The following is a 17,312-nucleotide window of genomic DNA, read 5'->3' as shown; positions in this document are numbered from 1 at the left end:
GCCCGCTCCTGGAGGAAAGTTAATGTGTTAGTGTGTTTGAGTGCGAGTGTTTTTAGCTTTTAGTCATTTCACCTCGTCAGTAGTCAGGGTCGTCGTCTTCTCCACAATGATCCATCTCCTGTGGACGAAGCAAGAGAGCGCTGTGGTTCACCCTGAACTTTGATTGAATTGGTCTGTTGATGTAGAACTATATTTCATCCTCCTTGAGTTTGATGCATTACTGATTTAATAAAGCATGATTTCAGCACAACACACATGTTTTCTGGCTGTTTATTAAGCGTTTTACACAGAACCACAGATGATAAAACCACGAAACAAAGAAACTGTTCTCAGACCAGCAGGTGAGATCCAGAGAATCGTCTCCGGAGCTTCTCCAGAGTTTGTGTTTCACAGCTGAACAACACAGCATCAGATCCTCCTCATGGTTCCGCTGAGAGGTGGAGCAGCCGGGTGCAGCAGACACACACAGGAAGTGACCTGTTACCTCTGCTGCAGAGGTCACATGATCATGTTTACATTGAAGATTACACACAATGAACCCTAGAAGGAGTTGATCACTATAACCAAATTGTGTAGCTTCTGTGTGATCCTCCCAGAACTTGAGGGAAAGGTTACTTGTTTTTTTAAGATGAGGGAAACATCACATTGCCAATTGCGTATGCACGCACACGCACACACAAGGACACACAAACACAACAGACAGTGTGAACAGAGCGAGACAGTTCTGCTTGGTCAGGAAATGGTCAAACCTCACAGCCTGTCCACTCCGCTCTTCATCGACCAATCAGCTGCTCCCTCACTGCGAGGGAGCAGCTGTCACTCAACAACCTCTCAACTGTTTCCTGTCCATTTCCTAAACGAGGGAACCAGCTCCACATGGACATCAGGACAGGAAGTCCACACCGTCCTCCAGACTGAAGACACTTCTCTTCAGATCACAGCCTCGGATAAGAAGATGATGTCTGATAACCATCGTCATAATAATAATAATAATAATAATGTTCTCTGAGGGCCCCCGTCTGTGCTGGGCACTTAGACTCAACCTTACCCCCCCTATCCCCCCCCCCCCCACACACACAGCACCCCTGCAGATAATAATGAAACACTGACATTGATCATCCTTATTTCATGAGTTTGAAGTTCAAAGGCAGATTTAGAAAGAATTAACGAGGACTAATAATCTGTTAAGGGCGTTTAGATTAATTGAAATGATGAGGTCTTTATAGAAATATTACCCATGCTGCATCTGTTCTGTCTAAAGAATTGAAAAAACACATCCTCATATAACAAGTTTGATTGAAAGTAAATGTAGAAATAGTTTTAAAAGTTTTTATTATGACGACAATATAAGAGACAGTTTAAAGGGATTTTCCACCAGTGTTCAGTATTTATATAAAACTTCAGATCACACACAGAAACAAAAGACAGAGAATAGAACAGATGTTTAAATCAAACGACTTCAGTCTGATGGAAACAGAGAAAACGTTGTAACATGAACTTTCACTTAATATTCACTGTTCTTTATTTTCTGATACAAACAGTACAAAATACGAAACCAACAAAAAGCCTTGAAAGTTCAATACAATAAAAAACGATGAGATAAATGGAACGTTGGGCTCCGTCGACCGTGTTCATAACCATATTTTATGTGAACAACAGAAAACAATAAACAGAAAAGAAGTAAAAAGTGAATGAGGCTTAATGGAATATTCACGTACGTCACATAAAAAACAACTTTATAAAATCAGCTGATCAGTCACTTTTTATAAAATGATTCTGTAGAATGTTAATTTCTTCTTTGAATGAATAAAAGATGAAAATTATGATTCAGTCTTTTTTTTCATATTGAAGTTCATTAATAAATTGATCATTTAAAACCTTATCATCTTCTATCACTACTCACGAGTTCCTCTGCTTCTTCCAAAAACCTTTCACGTAACAGAGATGATATATCGTTATATAGAATCCACTTCATGCCCGAAGCTTCACTTGTGATTAATGAGGCCGTGGACGACAGGAAGCTTGTGTCAGTTAATAATGTGGTTACAATGAAATAATCATAAAATAATATAGGTGCTGTGGTGGATAAACTTGATCAACATTAACATTATCTTCTTTAATTCGTTTCCATCAGATGAACTTTCTTTGTCTGAAGCTACTTTACAAACAGGTTCTTCACCTTCAGATGGTTCAGATCTTCATCTCCTCCGTCATTGCTCCACCTTCTCTTTTCCTTTCCCCAAACGTTAGCTCCTCCGAGGCAAAGAGCAGCAGCAACATGATGAAGTGGATCTGTCTCCACGTCACCAGGAGCAAACCACTGCAGAGCTTCAATCGGGCTTTAAAGCAAAACAACCGTCGGATCTCATTCCACAAAGACACAGAAGAAACGTGAGGAGTTCAAATCGTGGTTTCTCCTGGAATTGCACGAGATGTCCCTCAGAAGGTTTTCTGAAACACAATCTTTATTTAAAGTCCATAAAATAATCTGACATTTGATTTGGCCGAATCCTTTTCGGTGAGGCTGAGCAGCCAATCACCTCCAAGTATCTACGGAGCGCCGCTCACTTCACCAGCATCCACCGCGGAGCCGATCCCACCATCAGAGACGTTTGTAACCAGATAGGATCAAAGCCCCGTCTACCACCACAGGTTCGAGTCCCTTCACTTACGTTGACAGATTCACTGTCGGGGAAAGGCCACAACTTCAAGTAACACAACATTCATTACAACATGAGCCAATCATCTCAAAGTTTGGAAATCAATTCACCAGAAAAAAATGTGACTTAGTTGGCGTTCGGGATCCTTTGTACGGTAAAGGCCGAAGGTTCGAGGTCCGATGGAAACAGAACGGAACCAGTGATTCTTCAGAAGGTTTCAATCAAATCTTGGTTTCGCTTCCGTCCTGATTCCTGTTCAGTTGCTCGGGGAAGTTTGGTGAAAGTGTCTTTTCCTCAATCGAAGAGACGGAAGACAAAGAGGTGAAGACAGAAAACTTTAGAAGCTGCTCATCCCGTCAGGGTCAGAGGTCGCTCCACATCCAACCCAGAACACAGCCATGCTGGATCTGGACTGGCTGAGCTTCGGGAGCCTTCTGGCTCTACTAGGAGACACGTGAGTTCGGACGTTGACGCCGTCGGAATCGAACCCAAAGTCTGGGTCGAGAGCTGTATCCGTGGTAACAACCCACGAGGCTGGACGCCATCTTTTCAGAGTGTAAGGCGTCTTCACACGACGTTTGATCTTCTCTCCTGAAGCGCTCACGTTATCTGTCAGAGAGACATCGTCTGCGGAGACAGACACAAACACATGAGAGACACAGAGCCTCACGACAGGGAAGTCATGAGACCAGTGGAAGGAGGACACTAGAACAGTGTCTCTCAGGTAAGAAGAATAAATCTAACGTTGGATAAAGTTCAGGTAACCATCAGGGTCGTATGGACATGAATCTGGACTCACCTGAAGAAGGGAAGGACAGGTCCAGAGAACAGGGACGCTCAGGTCTGCTGGTTCTGGTCTGTTCCTTCTGATCTATGGATGTAGGTTCTGGATCTGAGGCTTCATTAGGAGCAGTGGTTTCTAAATCTTGAGATTCTGGAGCTGGATCTGAGGCTGGATCCTCAGCATCGGTTTGGGTTTCTACACCTAAGACGTTTGAGAGGGTTGGGAGTTTGGGGGCTGGATCTTGAGCTTGTGTAGCTGGAGCTCCATTAATCTGCTCAGGCTTGGGACTGATGAGGTCTCTGACCTGAACGACCTCTGAACCCTTCATCCTCTCAGCTGGAACCTCTGGATCCTGGATCTTGACCTCTGCTCCCACCACCGTCCTGTTGTTGTTGTTGTTGGAGTTGGATCCTCGTCCTGAGGCTCGTGACTGATGAGGAAGGTCTCGGCTTTTGTCCGGAGGTTGTCCTCTCCTCAGCAGCGGCTCGTCTTCGTCAGGACTGAAGTTGAGTAGATTCAGATGAGTGTCCTCTCGTGTGATCGTCCCCTCCTCCACGCTGTCCTCGTCCTCCAGCCGTGGACCCGCCGGGTTGGTTCGACCTCCGGGGACCATGCTGTTGGTCAGCAGGCTGGGGACCCCCCCGCTGTATCTGCTGGCAGCCAGCGTGATGGACTGGACCAGATTCCCAACGCTGCCTCGAGTGCTGCTGGTGTTGGTTACCGTGGTGACCAAGTGGGGCTCTGCTGCGGTGGCAACTGGAACGGTGTTCATCTTAGCCACGCCCATCTCCACCTGAAACAGGAAGTGGTTCTCCATGTGCAAATAGAAAACACAACACAACACAAATAAAAGTAATAAACTACAAGGTTTGCAAAACTTCAGGACTTCATAACACACACACACACACACACACACACACACACACACACACACACACACACACACACACACACACACACACTTTCACTCTTTGTGTTTAATGCGTCTATATTATTTTTATATTCCTGTCAATATGTCCACGTGCACCTTGTGCTGTCACATCTTTCTGAGGAGGTGTAGGAACTTTCTCTCCAGTTTTACTTTTCTCTTGTGTTGGTCTGTGTTTCCAGGAGCTGCAGTCTTTAAACCACCAGGTGGCGGTGTTGCTCCTGTGTTTTTTGTCTCTTTGCAAACTCTAGCTGCACAACAAGTTTCCACTTGTGGGATCATAAAGATAACCTAACCCAACCTAAGGATCAAGGACCTGTGGGTCAACCAGGGGGGAGCAGAACCACAAAGAACCAGGTCAACACATTAGTGAAGTTCTCCAGGAAACTGATCTGATCCGTCTCTAAGGTTCAGGATCTGGACTCATTCCACCGGATCCTACCTGTCTGTGGTTCGACTTGAGCTTCTCCAACTTCCGCCGAGAAGAGGCCGACAGTGTCTCCATGGTTTTGGGGAGAAGGTGGAGGCTTGTGGGTCTCTTGGGCAAGTTCTGCTGTTTGGGGAGGGGCTGGATGGAGGAGGACGGAGGAGCATCGACCCCCCCCAGTTCACCATGATGAGTCGACACAGAGTTGTTCACCTGGTGGAACCACAGGATCTCAGGTTACTCTACGTTCAGCAGCAGCCACACTGGTAGTTAGCTGGTTATCTCACTGGTTTTACCTGGTTGGTCTGTGGAGCCGGTGACAGCAGATTGGTGATTTGTGGATGTGAACTGAACTGCTTCTGTGAATGTTCCATTAAGTTCTCATCAGAGTTCTCCCTCAGGTTCTTATCGACCTGTGGAGACAGATGTTGTGAACGATCAGGAAACTTCTGAGGGTGAAGAACAAACACAGCGTCAGATGAAAAGTGAAGACCTTTCTGGGGTCCAGCTTGGTGGCGTCCAGGTCTTCTTCTGTCAGTTGCAGGCAGACGGAAACAGTGCCACCTGGAGGACAGCAGGGACAGTGACAACCCTTAGATGTTCATGTTCTCCTCAGGATGAACCGTGTTAACGCCTCTGAATGAGGAAACTAAAGCATTGGTCACGTGACTGCAGACACACCTGCTGTTAAATGCTCTGTTTGGAATCAGAGCTTCTCTGGTCTCGAGGACATTTGTCTAAACGAACACGACGTCCAGCGGGACGTGAGACACATTCAGGACAGATGTGGAAACTGTGAATTAAGAGTTCACACTCACGCCTGAGTTCAGATTCAGGGACGGTGGCAGGCATCAGGCTGGGGGGGGCGTCCAAAGAGGACAAGCGAGCTTGACTCTGAGAGAGAGAAAGAGAGACACAGAGAGAGAGGGAGAGACACACAGAGAGAGAGAGACAGAGAGAAAGAGAGAGAGAGAGAGAGAGAGAGGGAGAGACAGAGAGAGAGAGACAGAGAGAAAGAGAGAGGGAGAGACACAGAAAGAGAGAGAGGGAGAGACAGAGAGAAAGAGAGAGGGAGAGACACAGAAAGAGAGAGAGAGAGGGAGAGACACAGAAAGAGAGAGAGAGACAAAGGGATTAAAGGGATAAATAAATGACGACTATAAAAAAGTATGAAAAAGATTTGTTTCAACTTTCACTTTTCGTCTCTTCACCTTCTGTCGTTCGTAGTTTATTAATTTTCGATTTCTTTCTTCTGCTCCACTCGTCGTTGCCTTGACAACAGATGGAAGGTGTGGGTCTCCCTGGAGATTTTTGACCACGCCCACCTGCAGGTCCTCGATGTGGAAAGAGGCGGAGCCAACTCGAGGAGACAGATTCCTGAGTGTGAGAGAGAAACATGTGTGTGTGCACCTGTTGTTGTGTATTGCAGTGTGTGAACCTGTCGATGTGTATCGCAGTGTGTGTACCTGTCGTTGGGTATTGCAGTGTGTGTACCTGTCGTTGTGTATTGCAGTGTGTGTACCTGTCGTTGGGTATTGCAGTGTGTGTACCTGTCGATGTGTATTGCAGTGTGTGTATCTGTCGTTGTGTATTGCAGTGTGTGAACCTGTCGATGTGTATTGCAGTGTGTGTACCTGTCGTTGTGTATTGCAGTGTGTGTACCTGTTGTTGTGTATTGCAGTGTGTGTACCTGTTGTTGTGTATTGCAGTGTGTGTACTCAGTAGTGTGAGTTCAGTCAGTCTCTCCTCTGCACACTGAGCCGTGAGTCGAGCTTCAGCATCTTGATCCCAGCAGTCCTCCATCGTCTCCTTTAGTGAGCGCAACACCTGAGCAGACACACACACAAACAGTCAGAACCACACAACAGTTAGTATAAATCACATGTTAACAGACACACTAACCGGACTGTTGTCCTTCCAGGCGTCAGGGAACCTCGGCCTGTGTTTCTCTCGGACGACGAGGATCTGCATCTCGTCGAAGCTCGGATGATTCCCGAGCTCGGCCTGAAACGCCAGCTGGTGCTCTGGTGCGGTTTCACCTGAACACACAAGGTGCTGTCACTCGGCTGCTTCGACTCTGAATAACAGGAGCTGATGACACTGGAGAAAAGTTGTGTGTTTGTTGTGTTACCTGGGAACAGGTCGCTGCATCTTCTGAAGCTCTCCCAGTAAAGAAGTCCTAGAGCATAAACGTCCACCTGCTTCAGAGCCGACTCACAGTCCCGGAGGTTCAGCGCTCCGCCCAGAACCTCCGGCGCCATGTACCGCACCGTCCCCACCTGCAGGACAGGGACCACACCTGTAACTCTACCTGTGTGAACTACACCTTCATCATCATCATCATCACATGACCTGACCTCAGATATTGCCACTGTGTCATCGTCTCCGGGGCGACAGGGCCGGTGTCCCGTCAGCCTCATGGACAACCCGAAGTCGGCGAGGACGCAGGACCGGTCGGCTCGGACCAGAACGTTCCTGCTGGTGACGTCTCTGTGAGCCACAGCCGGTTTGTACTGGTCTGAGTGAGACGGACGGGAGACGAGTGTCTAACAACTATAAATAAATATTCATCCAAAGCTGAAAATAGTCCCTGTGTTAAAGAACTGACCTGCTCTGTAGAGCTCAGTGTGCAGGAAGGACAAACCTCTGGTCACACCCTGACACATCCGGCAGCACGTCAACCAATCCACTGTGTGGACGGACAGGAAGTGAGACAGACAGCCCTGAGAGACAGAGAGAGAGAGAGAGGGAGAGAGAGGGAGAGAGGGAGAGAGATAGACAGAGAGAGACAGAGAGAAACAGAGAGGGACAGAGAGAGAGAGAGAGGGAGAGATAGACAGAGAGAGACAGAGAGAAACAGAGAGAGAGAGAGACAGACAGACGGACAGAGAGAGAGAGAAACAGAGAGAGAGAGAAAGAGAGAGACAGAGAGGGACAGAGAGAGACAGAGAGGGACAGAGAGGGAGAGATAGACAGAGAGAGAGAGAGACAGAGAGAGACAGAGAGAGACAGAGAGAGAGAGAGAGGGAGAGATAGACAGAGAGAGACAGAGAGAGACAGAGAGGGACAGAGAGGGAGAGATAGACAGAGAGAGAGAGAGACAGAGAGAGACAGAGAGAGACAGAGAGAGAGAGAGAGGGAGAGATAGACAGAGAGAGACAGAGAGAGACAGAGAGGGACAGAGAGGGAGAGAGAGGGAGAGATAGACAGAGAGAGACAGAGAGAAACAGAGAGAGAGAGAGACAGACAGACGGACAGAGACAGAGAGAAACAGAGAGAGAGAGACAGAGAGAGACAGAGAGGGACAGAGAGGGAGAGATAGACAGAGAGAGACAGAGAGAGAGAGAGACAGACAGACGGACAGAGACAGAGAGAAACAGAGAGAGAGAGACAGAGAGAGACGGAGAGGGACAGAGAGGGAGAGATAGACAGAGAGAGACAGAGAGAGACAGAGAGGGAGAGATAGACAGAGAGAGAGAGAGACAGAGAGAGAGAGAGAGAGACAGACAGACGGACAGAGACAGAGAGAAACAGAGAGAGAGAGACAGAGAGAGACGGAGAGGGACAGAGAGGGAGAGATAGACAGAGAGAGACAGAGAGAGACAGAGAGGGACAGAGAGGGAGAGATAGACAGAGAGAGAGAGAGACAGAGAGAGACAGAGAGAGACAGAGAGGGAGAGATAGACAGAGAGAGACAGAGAGAGACAGAGAGAGAGAGAGAGGGAGAGATAGACAGAGAGAGAGAGAGACAGAGAGAGACAGAGAGAGACAGAGAGAGAGAGAGAGGGAGAGATAGACAGAGAGAGAGAGAGACAGAGAGAGACAGAGAGGGACAGAGAGGGAGAGATAGACAGAGAGAGAGAGAGACAGAGAGAGAGAGAGAGAGACAGACAGACGGACAGAGACAGAGAGAAACAGAGAGAGAGAGACAGAGAGAGACGGAGAGGGACAGAGAGGGAGAGATAGACAGAGAGAGACAGAGAGAGACAGAGAGGGACAGAGAGGGAGAGATAGACAGAGAGAGAGAGAGACAGAGAGAGACAGAGAGGGACAGAGAGGGAGAGATAGACAGAGAGAGAGAGAGAGAGACAGAGAGAGAGAGAGGGAGAGATAGACAGAGAGAGACAGAGAGAAACAGAGAGAGAGAGAGACAGACAGACGGACAGAGACAGAGAGAAACAGAGAGAGAGAGAGACAGAGAGAGACAGAGAGGGAGAGATAGACAGAGCGAGAGAGAGACAGACAGACGGACAGAGACAGAGAGAAACAGAGAGAGAGAGGGAGAGATAGACAGACAGAGAGAGAGAAACAGAGAGAGAGAGAGAGAGAGACAAGACAGAGATAATCTTTGTTTACTTAAGTTTTTTTCACTTTCCGTCAGTTACATAAAAACTGCTGAAAATGTGATAATAATGTGTGTGAGTGTGTGTGTGTGAGTGAGTGTTTGTTTGTCTCCAGACAGGATACAGAAGGCGTTGTCTCTTCTTCCTGCACAATAACAAGACTAATGGAGTCAGAGACGTGGACGTGACCGAGGCTGAGCTGTGTAAACAGCAGTTAGCGCCTCCTACAGGCTGCTTAAGTCACTACAGCGATAATATGAAACACCTAAATGATCTGCAGCGGTTACAGTAATAACATGGTGTCTCTTAAAGTTGATCAGTATTTGGTTATACATTTGCAGATACGTTTAAAAAGTAGACTCTCTAATTCTCGTGTTGTGTTTAAAATCCCAGATGTGATGTTAATTCACTGAGGACGAAAAAGCAAATCAAGCTTTGGAAGTTAGGAGAATCTATCAGGCTACAACAAACGAGCAGAGTTTCTGAGCGGGAAGCTAAAGTTAGCATCAAGGTTTCACTCTTACATGTGGATAGTACTCCATGACGATCAGGAGCTCCGTCTGTCCGTCAGCTGTCGTCCTCTCATCAGCCGTCAGGAAGCGGCTGATGTTGTCATGCTGCTGCAGCAGAGGGAGGCAGTAGATCGAGCACTCGTTAGCAAAGTTCTGCCGGTTAGCCGAGCTGAAGACTTTGACGGCCACGCAGCGCTCGTTAAGACTGCCACGAAACACCACGCCGTAACGACCTCGACCAATCAGCTGTCAGGGAGAAGGACAGACAAACAGCGAGAGAGAGTCACGGTGTTCCTCAGGGTTCAGTTCAACATCCTCGAACATTCAGGTTTTATACATTTATACTTCATTCATTTGAACAGAAACCTCATTGTACAAATGTATATATTTTGTCCGCTCAATGTACAAAATGCTTGAGCTTTGTTAGAATCATTCATCAATCTGTTCCTCTCTTGAATAAAAACAGTACATCATCTGTTTTTGGTTCTGGACTTTTCAAGACTCAGACAACTACCCTGATGATGTCACAGTGATGTCATCAAACAGCTGGGGAGAGAAACACGTCGAAGAATCTATGAGAGACAAGACGTCCAGTGGATTGTGGGTCTGTCCCCGTTAGGTTGGATCAACATGAGGATTGTGTCAGAGGTCAAGGGTCAGATTTACCTGCAGCAGCTTCAGATTGTCCAGATCGACAGACTCAGTGTTCACGGCCTCCAGAGCGTCCAGAGCGTCCAGAGCCTGCTTCTGTCTCCCTGAAGACAAACACACACATTTCACTGAGTTATCAATCTAGTGTGTGTGTGTGTGTGTGTGTGTGTGTGTGTCTACCTCTCATCATCCGGTATCCCAGGAACAGTGCCATGATGAGAATGGCTGCTATGGCAACAGTTACCAGAGCGACAAGCGCCGTCTCCTCTGGCGTCAGCTGATCTGTGTGAGGACGACATCATCATTACCACAACTGTGATGTCATCACTCAGACGACACACACTGAGCCTCACACACACCTGTCTGTCTGTCACCACTCTTCATCAGTCTCAGGGCGGGGGGGGCAGCAGTGGGCGGGGCCTCTGTGAAGTTGGCGTTGCACAAGTCGCGGCTGCAGCAGCAGAACCGGTAGCTGCCGGTCGTTACCAGGCAACGCTCACCATGACACTCCTGCTGGTCACCGGCCCAACAACCTGAAGGAAACGAATCTGACCTCACGTGACCCCGGAGGACAACACATAAACATCTGGACTCACAACAACCTGAAGGAAACGAATCTGACCTCACTTGACCCCGGAGGACAACTCATAAACATCTGGACTCACAACACGACCTGAAGGTTTCAGACATGTGGACAGGTGTGGACAGATGTGGACAAACAGATGTCGAGAGACAGATGTAGATAGAGATGTAGACAGACAGATGTAGACAGACAGATGTAGACAGACAGATGTGGACATGAGTGATGTGGACAGATGTAGACAGACAGATGTGGACAGACAGATGTAGACAGACAGATGTAGACAGACAGATGTAGACAGACAGATGTAGATAGACAGATGTAGATAGACAGATGTAGACAGACAGATGTGGACAGACAGATGTGGACAGACAGATGTGGACAGACAGATGTAGACAGACAGATGTAGACAGACAGATGTAGATAGACAGATGTAGATAGACAGATGTAGATAGACAGATGTGGACAGACAGATGTGGACAGACAGATGTGGACAGACAGATGTAGACAGACAGATGTAGACAGACAGATGTAGATAGACAGATGTAGATAGACAGATGTGGACAGACAGATGTAGATAGACAGATGTAGATAGACAGATGTGGACAGACAGATGTGGACAGACAGATGTAGATAGACAGATGTGGACAGACAGATGTGGACAGACAGATGTGGACAGACAGATGTAGACAGACAGATGTGGACAGACAGATGTAGATAGACAGATGTAGATAGACAGATGTAGATAGACAGATGTGGACAGACAGATGTGGACAGACAGATGTGGACAGACAGATGTAGACAGACAGATGTGGACAGACAGATGTAGACAGACAGATGTAGATAGACAGATGTGGACAGACAGATGTGGACAGACAGATGTGGACAGACAGATGTAGATAGACAGATGTGGACAGACAGATGTAGATAGACAGATGTAGATAGACAGATGTGGACAGACAGATGTGGACAGACAGATGTGGACAGACAGATGTAGATAGACAGATGTGGACAGACAGATGTGGACAGACAGATGTAGATAGACAGATGTAGACAGACAGATGTGGACAGACAGATGTGGACAGACGTGTGTCGTAGCAGCACAATCCAGTTATGTGAGACATGTGGTCTGGGACGGGGCCGGGGACGTATCTTGTCTCATTCAGGACTTCCCTGATGTCTCTGTCTCACCTTGATTCACCAGGTGCATTTCACTGTCTGCTTGTTTTTCCCACAATCCATAGCAGCGGGAGCCGCGGCTGCAGAGGATCGTGCCGTTCTCTCGTACCACTCCTCGCAGCTCATTGGTTGGTCCGTTGTGAGGCCCCGCCCCCTGCAGGTTGTCGGTGAAGGCACACTCGATGTCCTCAGACTGAAGAGCTGCAGAGACACATCATTGCACTGACTGTAAAGTAATAATAAATCATCAGTAGCCCCCCTGGTGGCTGACTGCAGTATAGGTCATTAACCCTCCTCCATGTCAGCAGATAGGAAATGAACCAAACAAAAAAATCGAAGTGTGCATCTCAGATATTGTAACTTCATTTTGGAACATGGGAGGACGAGTGTCTTCATCTGTTTATGATCCACAGATCTGATCCGTGTGAGTGGAGACAGATTCAGTCACAGACCTGACGTGTCAGTAGTGTGAGTCACCGATGATGAAGATGAGTCATGTTCTCGTTTGTTAACGTCGCAGAGATGGGGGGGGGTTCTCATGGTGCTGAAGCTAATGTGACATCACGACTTCGTTCAGTCACAAACTCAACACGAATCATGTGTTTAAATTCTGACTGAAAGTTACTGGACTTTTTTCTCTACACGTTACTTTCTATTTTTCACTAAACTGAATTTATCTTAGCTGTCAAATACGATGAAGCTGAACGAACACGTGACCTTTCCTCCAGCGATGAGCGCCCCCCTGTGGTGTTCACCTCACATCCTGTGGCCTGCATGCTGACGTGTTCAGAAAGGTCAGAGGTCGTGAAGCTCATCTGTCATTGGATGAGTTAATACGTTGTTGTCAATTCAGTTGTTCACAGTTTTTATTTGTAATTTAAAAAACACGTCTGAGGAAATGTTGATATTCACCATATTGTCTTCCTGTATTACCACACCCGACTGCTAGCATGCTAACCGTTCGCCTGTGTGTGTTGTTTACCCTTAAAGTTAACATTCATGTTCCTTCTGAGTGAGGAGCTTAAATATGATGGAGCCAGGAGACTGTTTAGTCTAACACACACACACACACACACACACACACACACACACACACACACACACACACACACATACACACACATACACACACACACACACACACACACACACACACACACACACACACACACACACACACACACACACACACACACACACAATGGCTAATGAGTGTGTGTCTTATCAACCACATCACAACTAAAACACAAGCTGGCTCAGACTGGCTGGCGACTGTGTGTATGTGTGTGTGTTGTAGGAAGTCAGTATTTATGTAAGCCATTCAGGATGGTTTTGTGTGTGTGTGTGTGTGTGTGTTTTAACTTTACTGTGCAGTGCATGATGGGAACTGAAATCTTTCTAATCTTAGCTAACAATACCACAGAGTTAAATTTACATGACGACCACATTCAGGCTACGCTGCACGTCAAGTGTTAGCGACATCTGTTTGTTAGCTTCTAACGGCTCAAATTAATGAGCCCCATGGAGACTTAGTGGAGGCGTGTGAAGCTAACAGTTTACCCCTGTTATCAGTCTTTGTGCTAAGCTATGCTAGCAGTTTGCCTGTGGTGTCAGTGCTAAGCTATGCTAGCAGTTTGCCTGTGGTGTCAGTGCTAAGCTATGCTAGCAGTTTGCCTGTGGTGTCAGTGCTAAGCTATGCTAGCAGTTTGCCTGTGGTGTCAGTGCTAGGCTGCGACGTGTGGAGATGATGACTGACCAGTCGCAGCAGGAAGCAGCAGCAGGACACATACACACAATGCAACTGGAGCGGCCATGTTGGATCCAGCTGACGGGTTTGATTCTGCAGACGTCACAGAAACAGTGAAACACACAACGACGTCACGGATGCTGCTTCAGAACACACAACATCACCTGGAGGGGAACACACACACTTTATACATATCAGCTTCATCTTACACATATAACATGATTTATATAAATTGAGTATTTTGTCTGTTATACACTAAACAATGTTGTCATATACATACTTGTCGTATGTCTATACTTTGCAAATATAAGAACATAATTCTATAATGTTCCTAAACACATTCACAGTGTACATTTTATATTATGATATTTTATATGATACATTTGAATATATTAATACAAGTGATGTAGAGTGAATTCTTTAAAATACAGACACATTTATTTTCTTTAATATTTTTAAATACATGAAAACATCTGTGACCTTCACTGAGGATCAGCTGGAGCTTCGTCTGCAGGTACATTTACACCAAGTGCAGTACAAGTACAAGAAGCTGTCAGGGAGTGGTACACACTCACACACACAGAGACACACACACACACACAGAGACACACACACACACACACACACACACACACACACACACACACACACACACACACACAGAGAGAGAGACACACACACACAGACAAACAAACACACACACACAGACAGACACACACACAGACAGAGACACACACACACAGACAGACAGAGACACACACAGACAGAGACACACTCACACACTGACAGAGACACACACACACACACAGACAGAGAGACAGAGAGAGAGAGACACACACACACACACACACACACACACAGACATACAGAGACACACACACGCGCGCACACACACACGAACAGGGTTCTTACCGGTGAGGAAGACTCTCTCTGCAGGAGATGATGAAGGTCTATGTCTGTGTGCATCAGCTGCAGGTTCTCTCGTGTTGATCCGGATCCGCTCTCGTGTTGATCCGGATCCGTTCTGGTGTTGATCCGGATCAGCTGCAGTTCTCTTGACAGGATGAGAAAATGCGCAGAAACGATGCTGCGCGGTTTCTCTGCGGAAACATCAGTCTGTCAAAGTAAAAGCACCGCAGCAAGAGGACATTCCGGTCCACACTTTCCAAAGTAAAAGCCTGATAATAACTAAGAACATTTTATTGTTTAAATATTTGATACAAACGCTAAAATAACATTATTTGAGTATTTTATGGATATCAGCAGTTTTAGGGTTAGGGTCAGGGTTAGTTTTAATTCATTCTTAATCATTGTTTTATAATTTTTCATAGAATTAGTGTTTTGTATTCTGTAAATGAGGTGTTTGGCAGCTGAGGTTTTGTTTTGAAGTAACCGGTGTTCACTTCCTGATGTGAACAGAGACATCAGAGTTGGTGATGTCAGATGTGACCAGTTAGTAGTTTGAAGATGTCTTTGATGAGACCGGAAGTGTCTCTGCTCTGCCTCTCACCTGAATAATGAGAAGCAGGAAACTGCTGTTTCGTTCATGTGTAGACTCTGAGGACAGATCTCCAGAGTTTACCTGAAGATCTCTCTGGAAACATCTAAAGACTCGACACACTCCACCAGCTACACCTTGTGGCCAAGGTGTCTGAGGACGTGAGCCTCTAAGGAAACTGGAAGTTTTACGTCTTTGGTCATTTTCATCTTTTCTTTTCTCTCTGTTCCTGACATCATGTTCCTGACATCATGTTCCTGACACCATGTTCCTGACATCATGTTCCTGACATCATGTTCCTGACATCATGTTCCTGACATCATGTTCCTGACACCATGTTCCTGACATCATGTTCCTGACATCATGTTACTGTCATCATGTTACTGACATCATGTTACTGTCATCATGTTCCTGACATCATGTTCCTGACATCATGTTCAAACATCATGTTCCTGACATCATGTTCCTGACATCATGTTCAAACATCATGTTCCTGACATCATGTTCCTGATATCATGTTCAAACATCATGTTCCTGACATCATGTTCCTGACACCATGTTCCTGACATCATGTTCCTGACATCATGTTCCTGACATCATGTTCAAACATCATGTTCCTGACATCATGTTACTGACATCATGTTACTGACATCATGTTCCTGATATCATGTTCAAACATCATGTTCCTGACATCATGTTCCTGACACCATGTTCCTGACATCATGTTCCTGACATCATGTTCAAACATCATGTTCCTGACACCATGTTCCTGACATCATGTTCCTGACATCATGTTCCTGACATCGTGTTCCTGACATCATGTTCAAACATCATGTTCCTGACACCATGTTCCTGACATCATGTTCCTGACATCATGTTACTGACATCATGTTACTGACATCATGTTACTGACATCATGCTACTGACATCATGTTCCTGACATCATGCTACTGACATCATGCTACTGACATCATGTTCCTGACATCATGTTCCTGACATCATGTTCCTGACATCATGTTCCTGACACCATGTTCCTGACATCATGTTCCTGACATCATGTTCCTGACATCATGTTCAAACATCATGTTCCTGACATCATGTTCAAACATCATGTTCCTGACATCATGTTACTGACATCATGTTCCTGACATCATGCTACTGACATCATCTTCCTGACATCATGTTCCTGACACCATGTTCCTGACATCATGTTACTGTCATCATGTTACTGACATCATGTTCCTGACATCATGTTACTGACATCATGTTCAAAAATCATGTTCAAACATCATGTTCCTGACATCATGTTCCTGACATCATGTTACTGACATCATGTTCCTGACATCATGTTCCTGACATCATGTTCCTGACATCATGTTCAAACATCATGTTCCTGACATCATGTTCAAACATCATGTTCCTGACATCATGTTCCTGACATCATGTTCCTGACATCATGTTCAAACATCATGTTCCTGACATCATGTTACTGACATCATGTTCCTGACATCATGCTACTGACATCATGTTACTGACATCATGTTCAAACATCATGTTCCTGACATCATGTTCCTGACATCATGTTACTGACATCATGTTCCTGACATCATGTTCCTGACATCATGTTACTGACATCATGTTCCTGACATCATGTTCCTGACATCATGTTCCTGACATCATGTTCCTGACATCATGTTCAAACATCATGTTCCTGACATCATGTTACTGACATCATGTTACTGACATCATGTTCCTGTCATCATGTTACTGACATCATGTTCCTGACATCATGTTCCTGACATCATGTTCCTGACATCATGTTCAAACATCATGTTACTGACATCATGTTACTGACATCATGTTCCTGACATCATGTTCCTGACATCATGTTCCTGTCATCATGTTCAAACATCATGTTCCTGACATCATGTTCCTGACATCATGTTACTGACATCATGTTCCTGACATCATGCTACTGACATCATGTTCAAACATCATGTTCC

General features: G+C 46.0%; 1 protein-coding gene across 5 annotated transcripts; it reads right to left on the bottom strand.

The window, feature by feature from the left end:
* Positions 1–1,315: 1,315 nt before the first annotated feature.
* LOC128455447 (bone morphogenetic protein receptor type-2) lies at positions 1,316–14,936 on the bottom strand. 5 transcript variants are annotated; one of them, XM_053439099.1, is made up of 19 exons: positions 14,724–14,936; positions 13,821–13,975; positions 12,077–12,265; positions 10,665–10,853; positions 10,486–10,587; positions 10,321–10,409; positions 9,667–9,900; positions 7,408–7,522; positions 7,157–7,317; positions 6,931–7,078; positions 6,702–6,838; positions 6,490–6,626; positions 6,011–6,176; positions 5,618–5,693; positions 5,293–5,363; positions 5,096–5,212; positions 4,815–5,012; positions 3,460–4,255; positions 1,316–3,287 (listed from the first exon to the last, which is right to left on the bottom strand). In XM_053439099.1, exons 2-19 carry the CDS (start codon positions 13,876–13,878, stop codon positions 2,998–3,000), a joined length of 3,273 nt encoding a protein of 1,090 aa, XP_053295074.1. In that variant the 5' UTR covers positions 13,879–13,975; positions 14,724–14,936; the 3' UTR covers positions 1,316–2,997. The 5 variants fall into 5 exon arrangements, with proteins under 5 accessions (XP_053295074.1, XP_053295076.1, XP_053295078.1 ...); XM_053439101.1 differs by having other exon boundaries at positions 10,665–10,838; XM_053439103.1 differs by having other exon boundaries at positions 3,460–4,237; positions 10,665–10,838.
* Positions 14,937–17,312: the final 2,376 nt, after the last annotated feature.

The sequence above is a fragment of the Pleuronectes platessa genome, chromosome 14 (assembly GCF_947347685.1).
Source record: "Pleuronectes platessa chromosome 14, fPlePla1.1, whole genome shotgun sequence".
Lineage (NCBI taxonomy): Eukaryota > Metazoa > Chordata > Actinopteri > Pleuronectiformes > Pleuronectidae > Pleuronectes > Pleuronectes platessa.
The sequence above is the reverse complement of the archived record's forward strand: the minus strand, read 5'-3'. Positions and strand labels throughout refer to the sequence as shown.

Coding starts and splice junctions, on each gene's coding strand:
- LOC128455447 (XM_053439099.1), bottom strand. CDS start 13,878: ATGGCCGCTCCAGTTGCATTGTGTGTATGTGTCCTGCTGCTGCTTCCT. Junction 12,266..13,820: donor GCTGCTTCCTGCTGCGACTG/GTCAGTCATCAT, acceptor GTGTCTCTGCAG/CTCTTCAGTCTGAGGACATC. Junction 5,694..6,010: donor TAAACTACGAACGACAGAAG/GTGAAGAGACGA, acceptor TCTCTCTCTCAG/AGTCAAGCTCGCTTGTCCTC.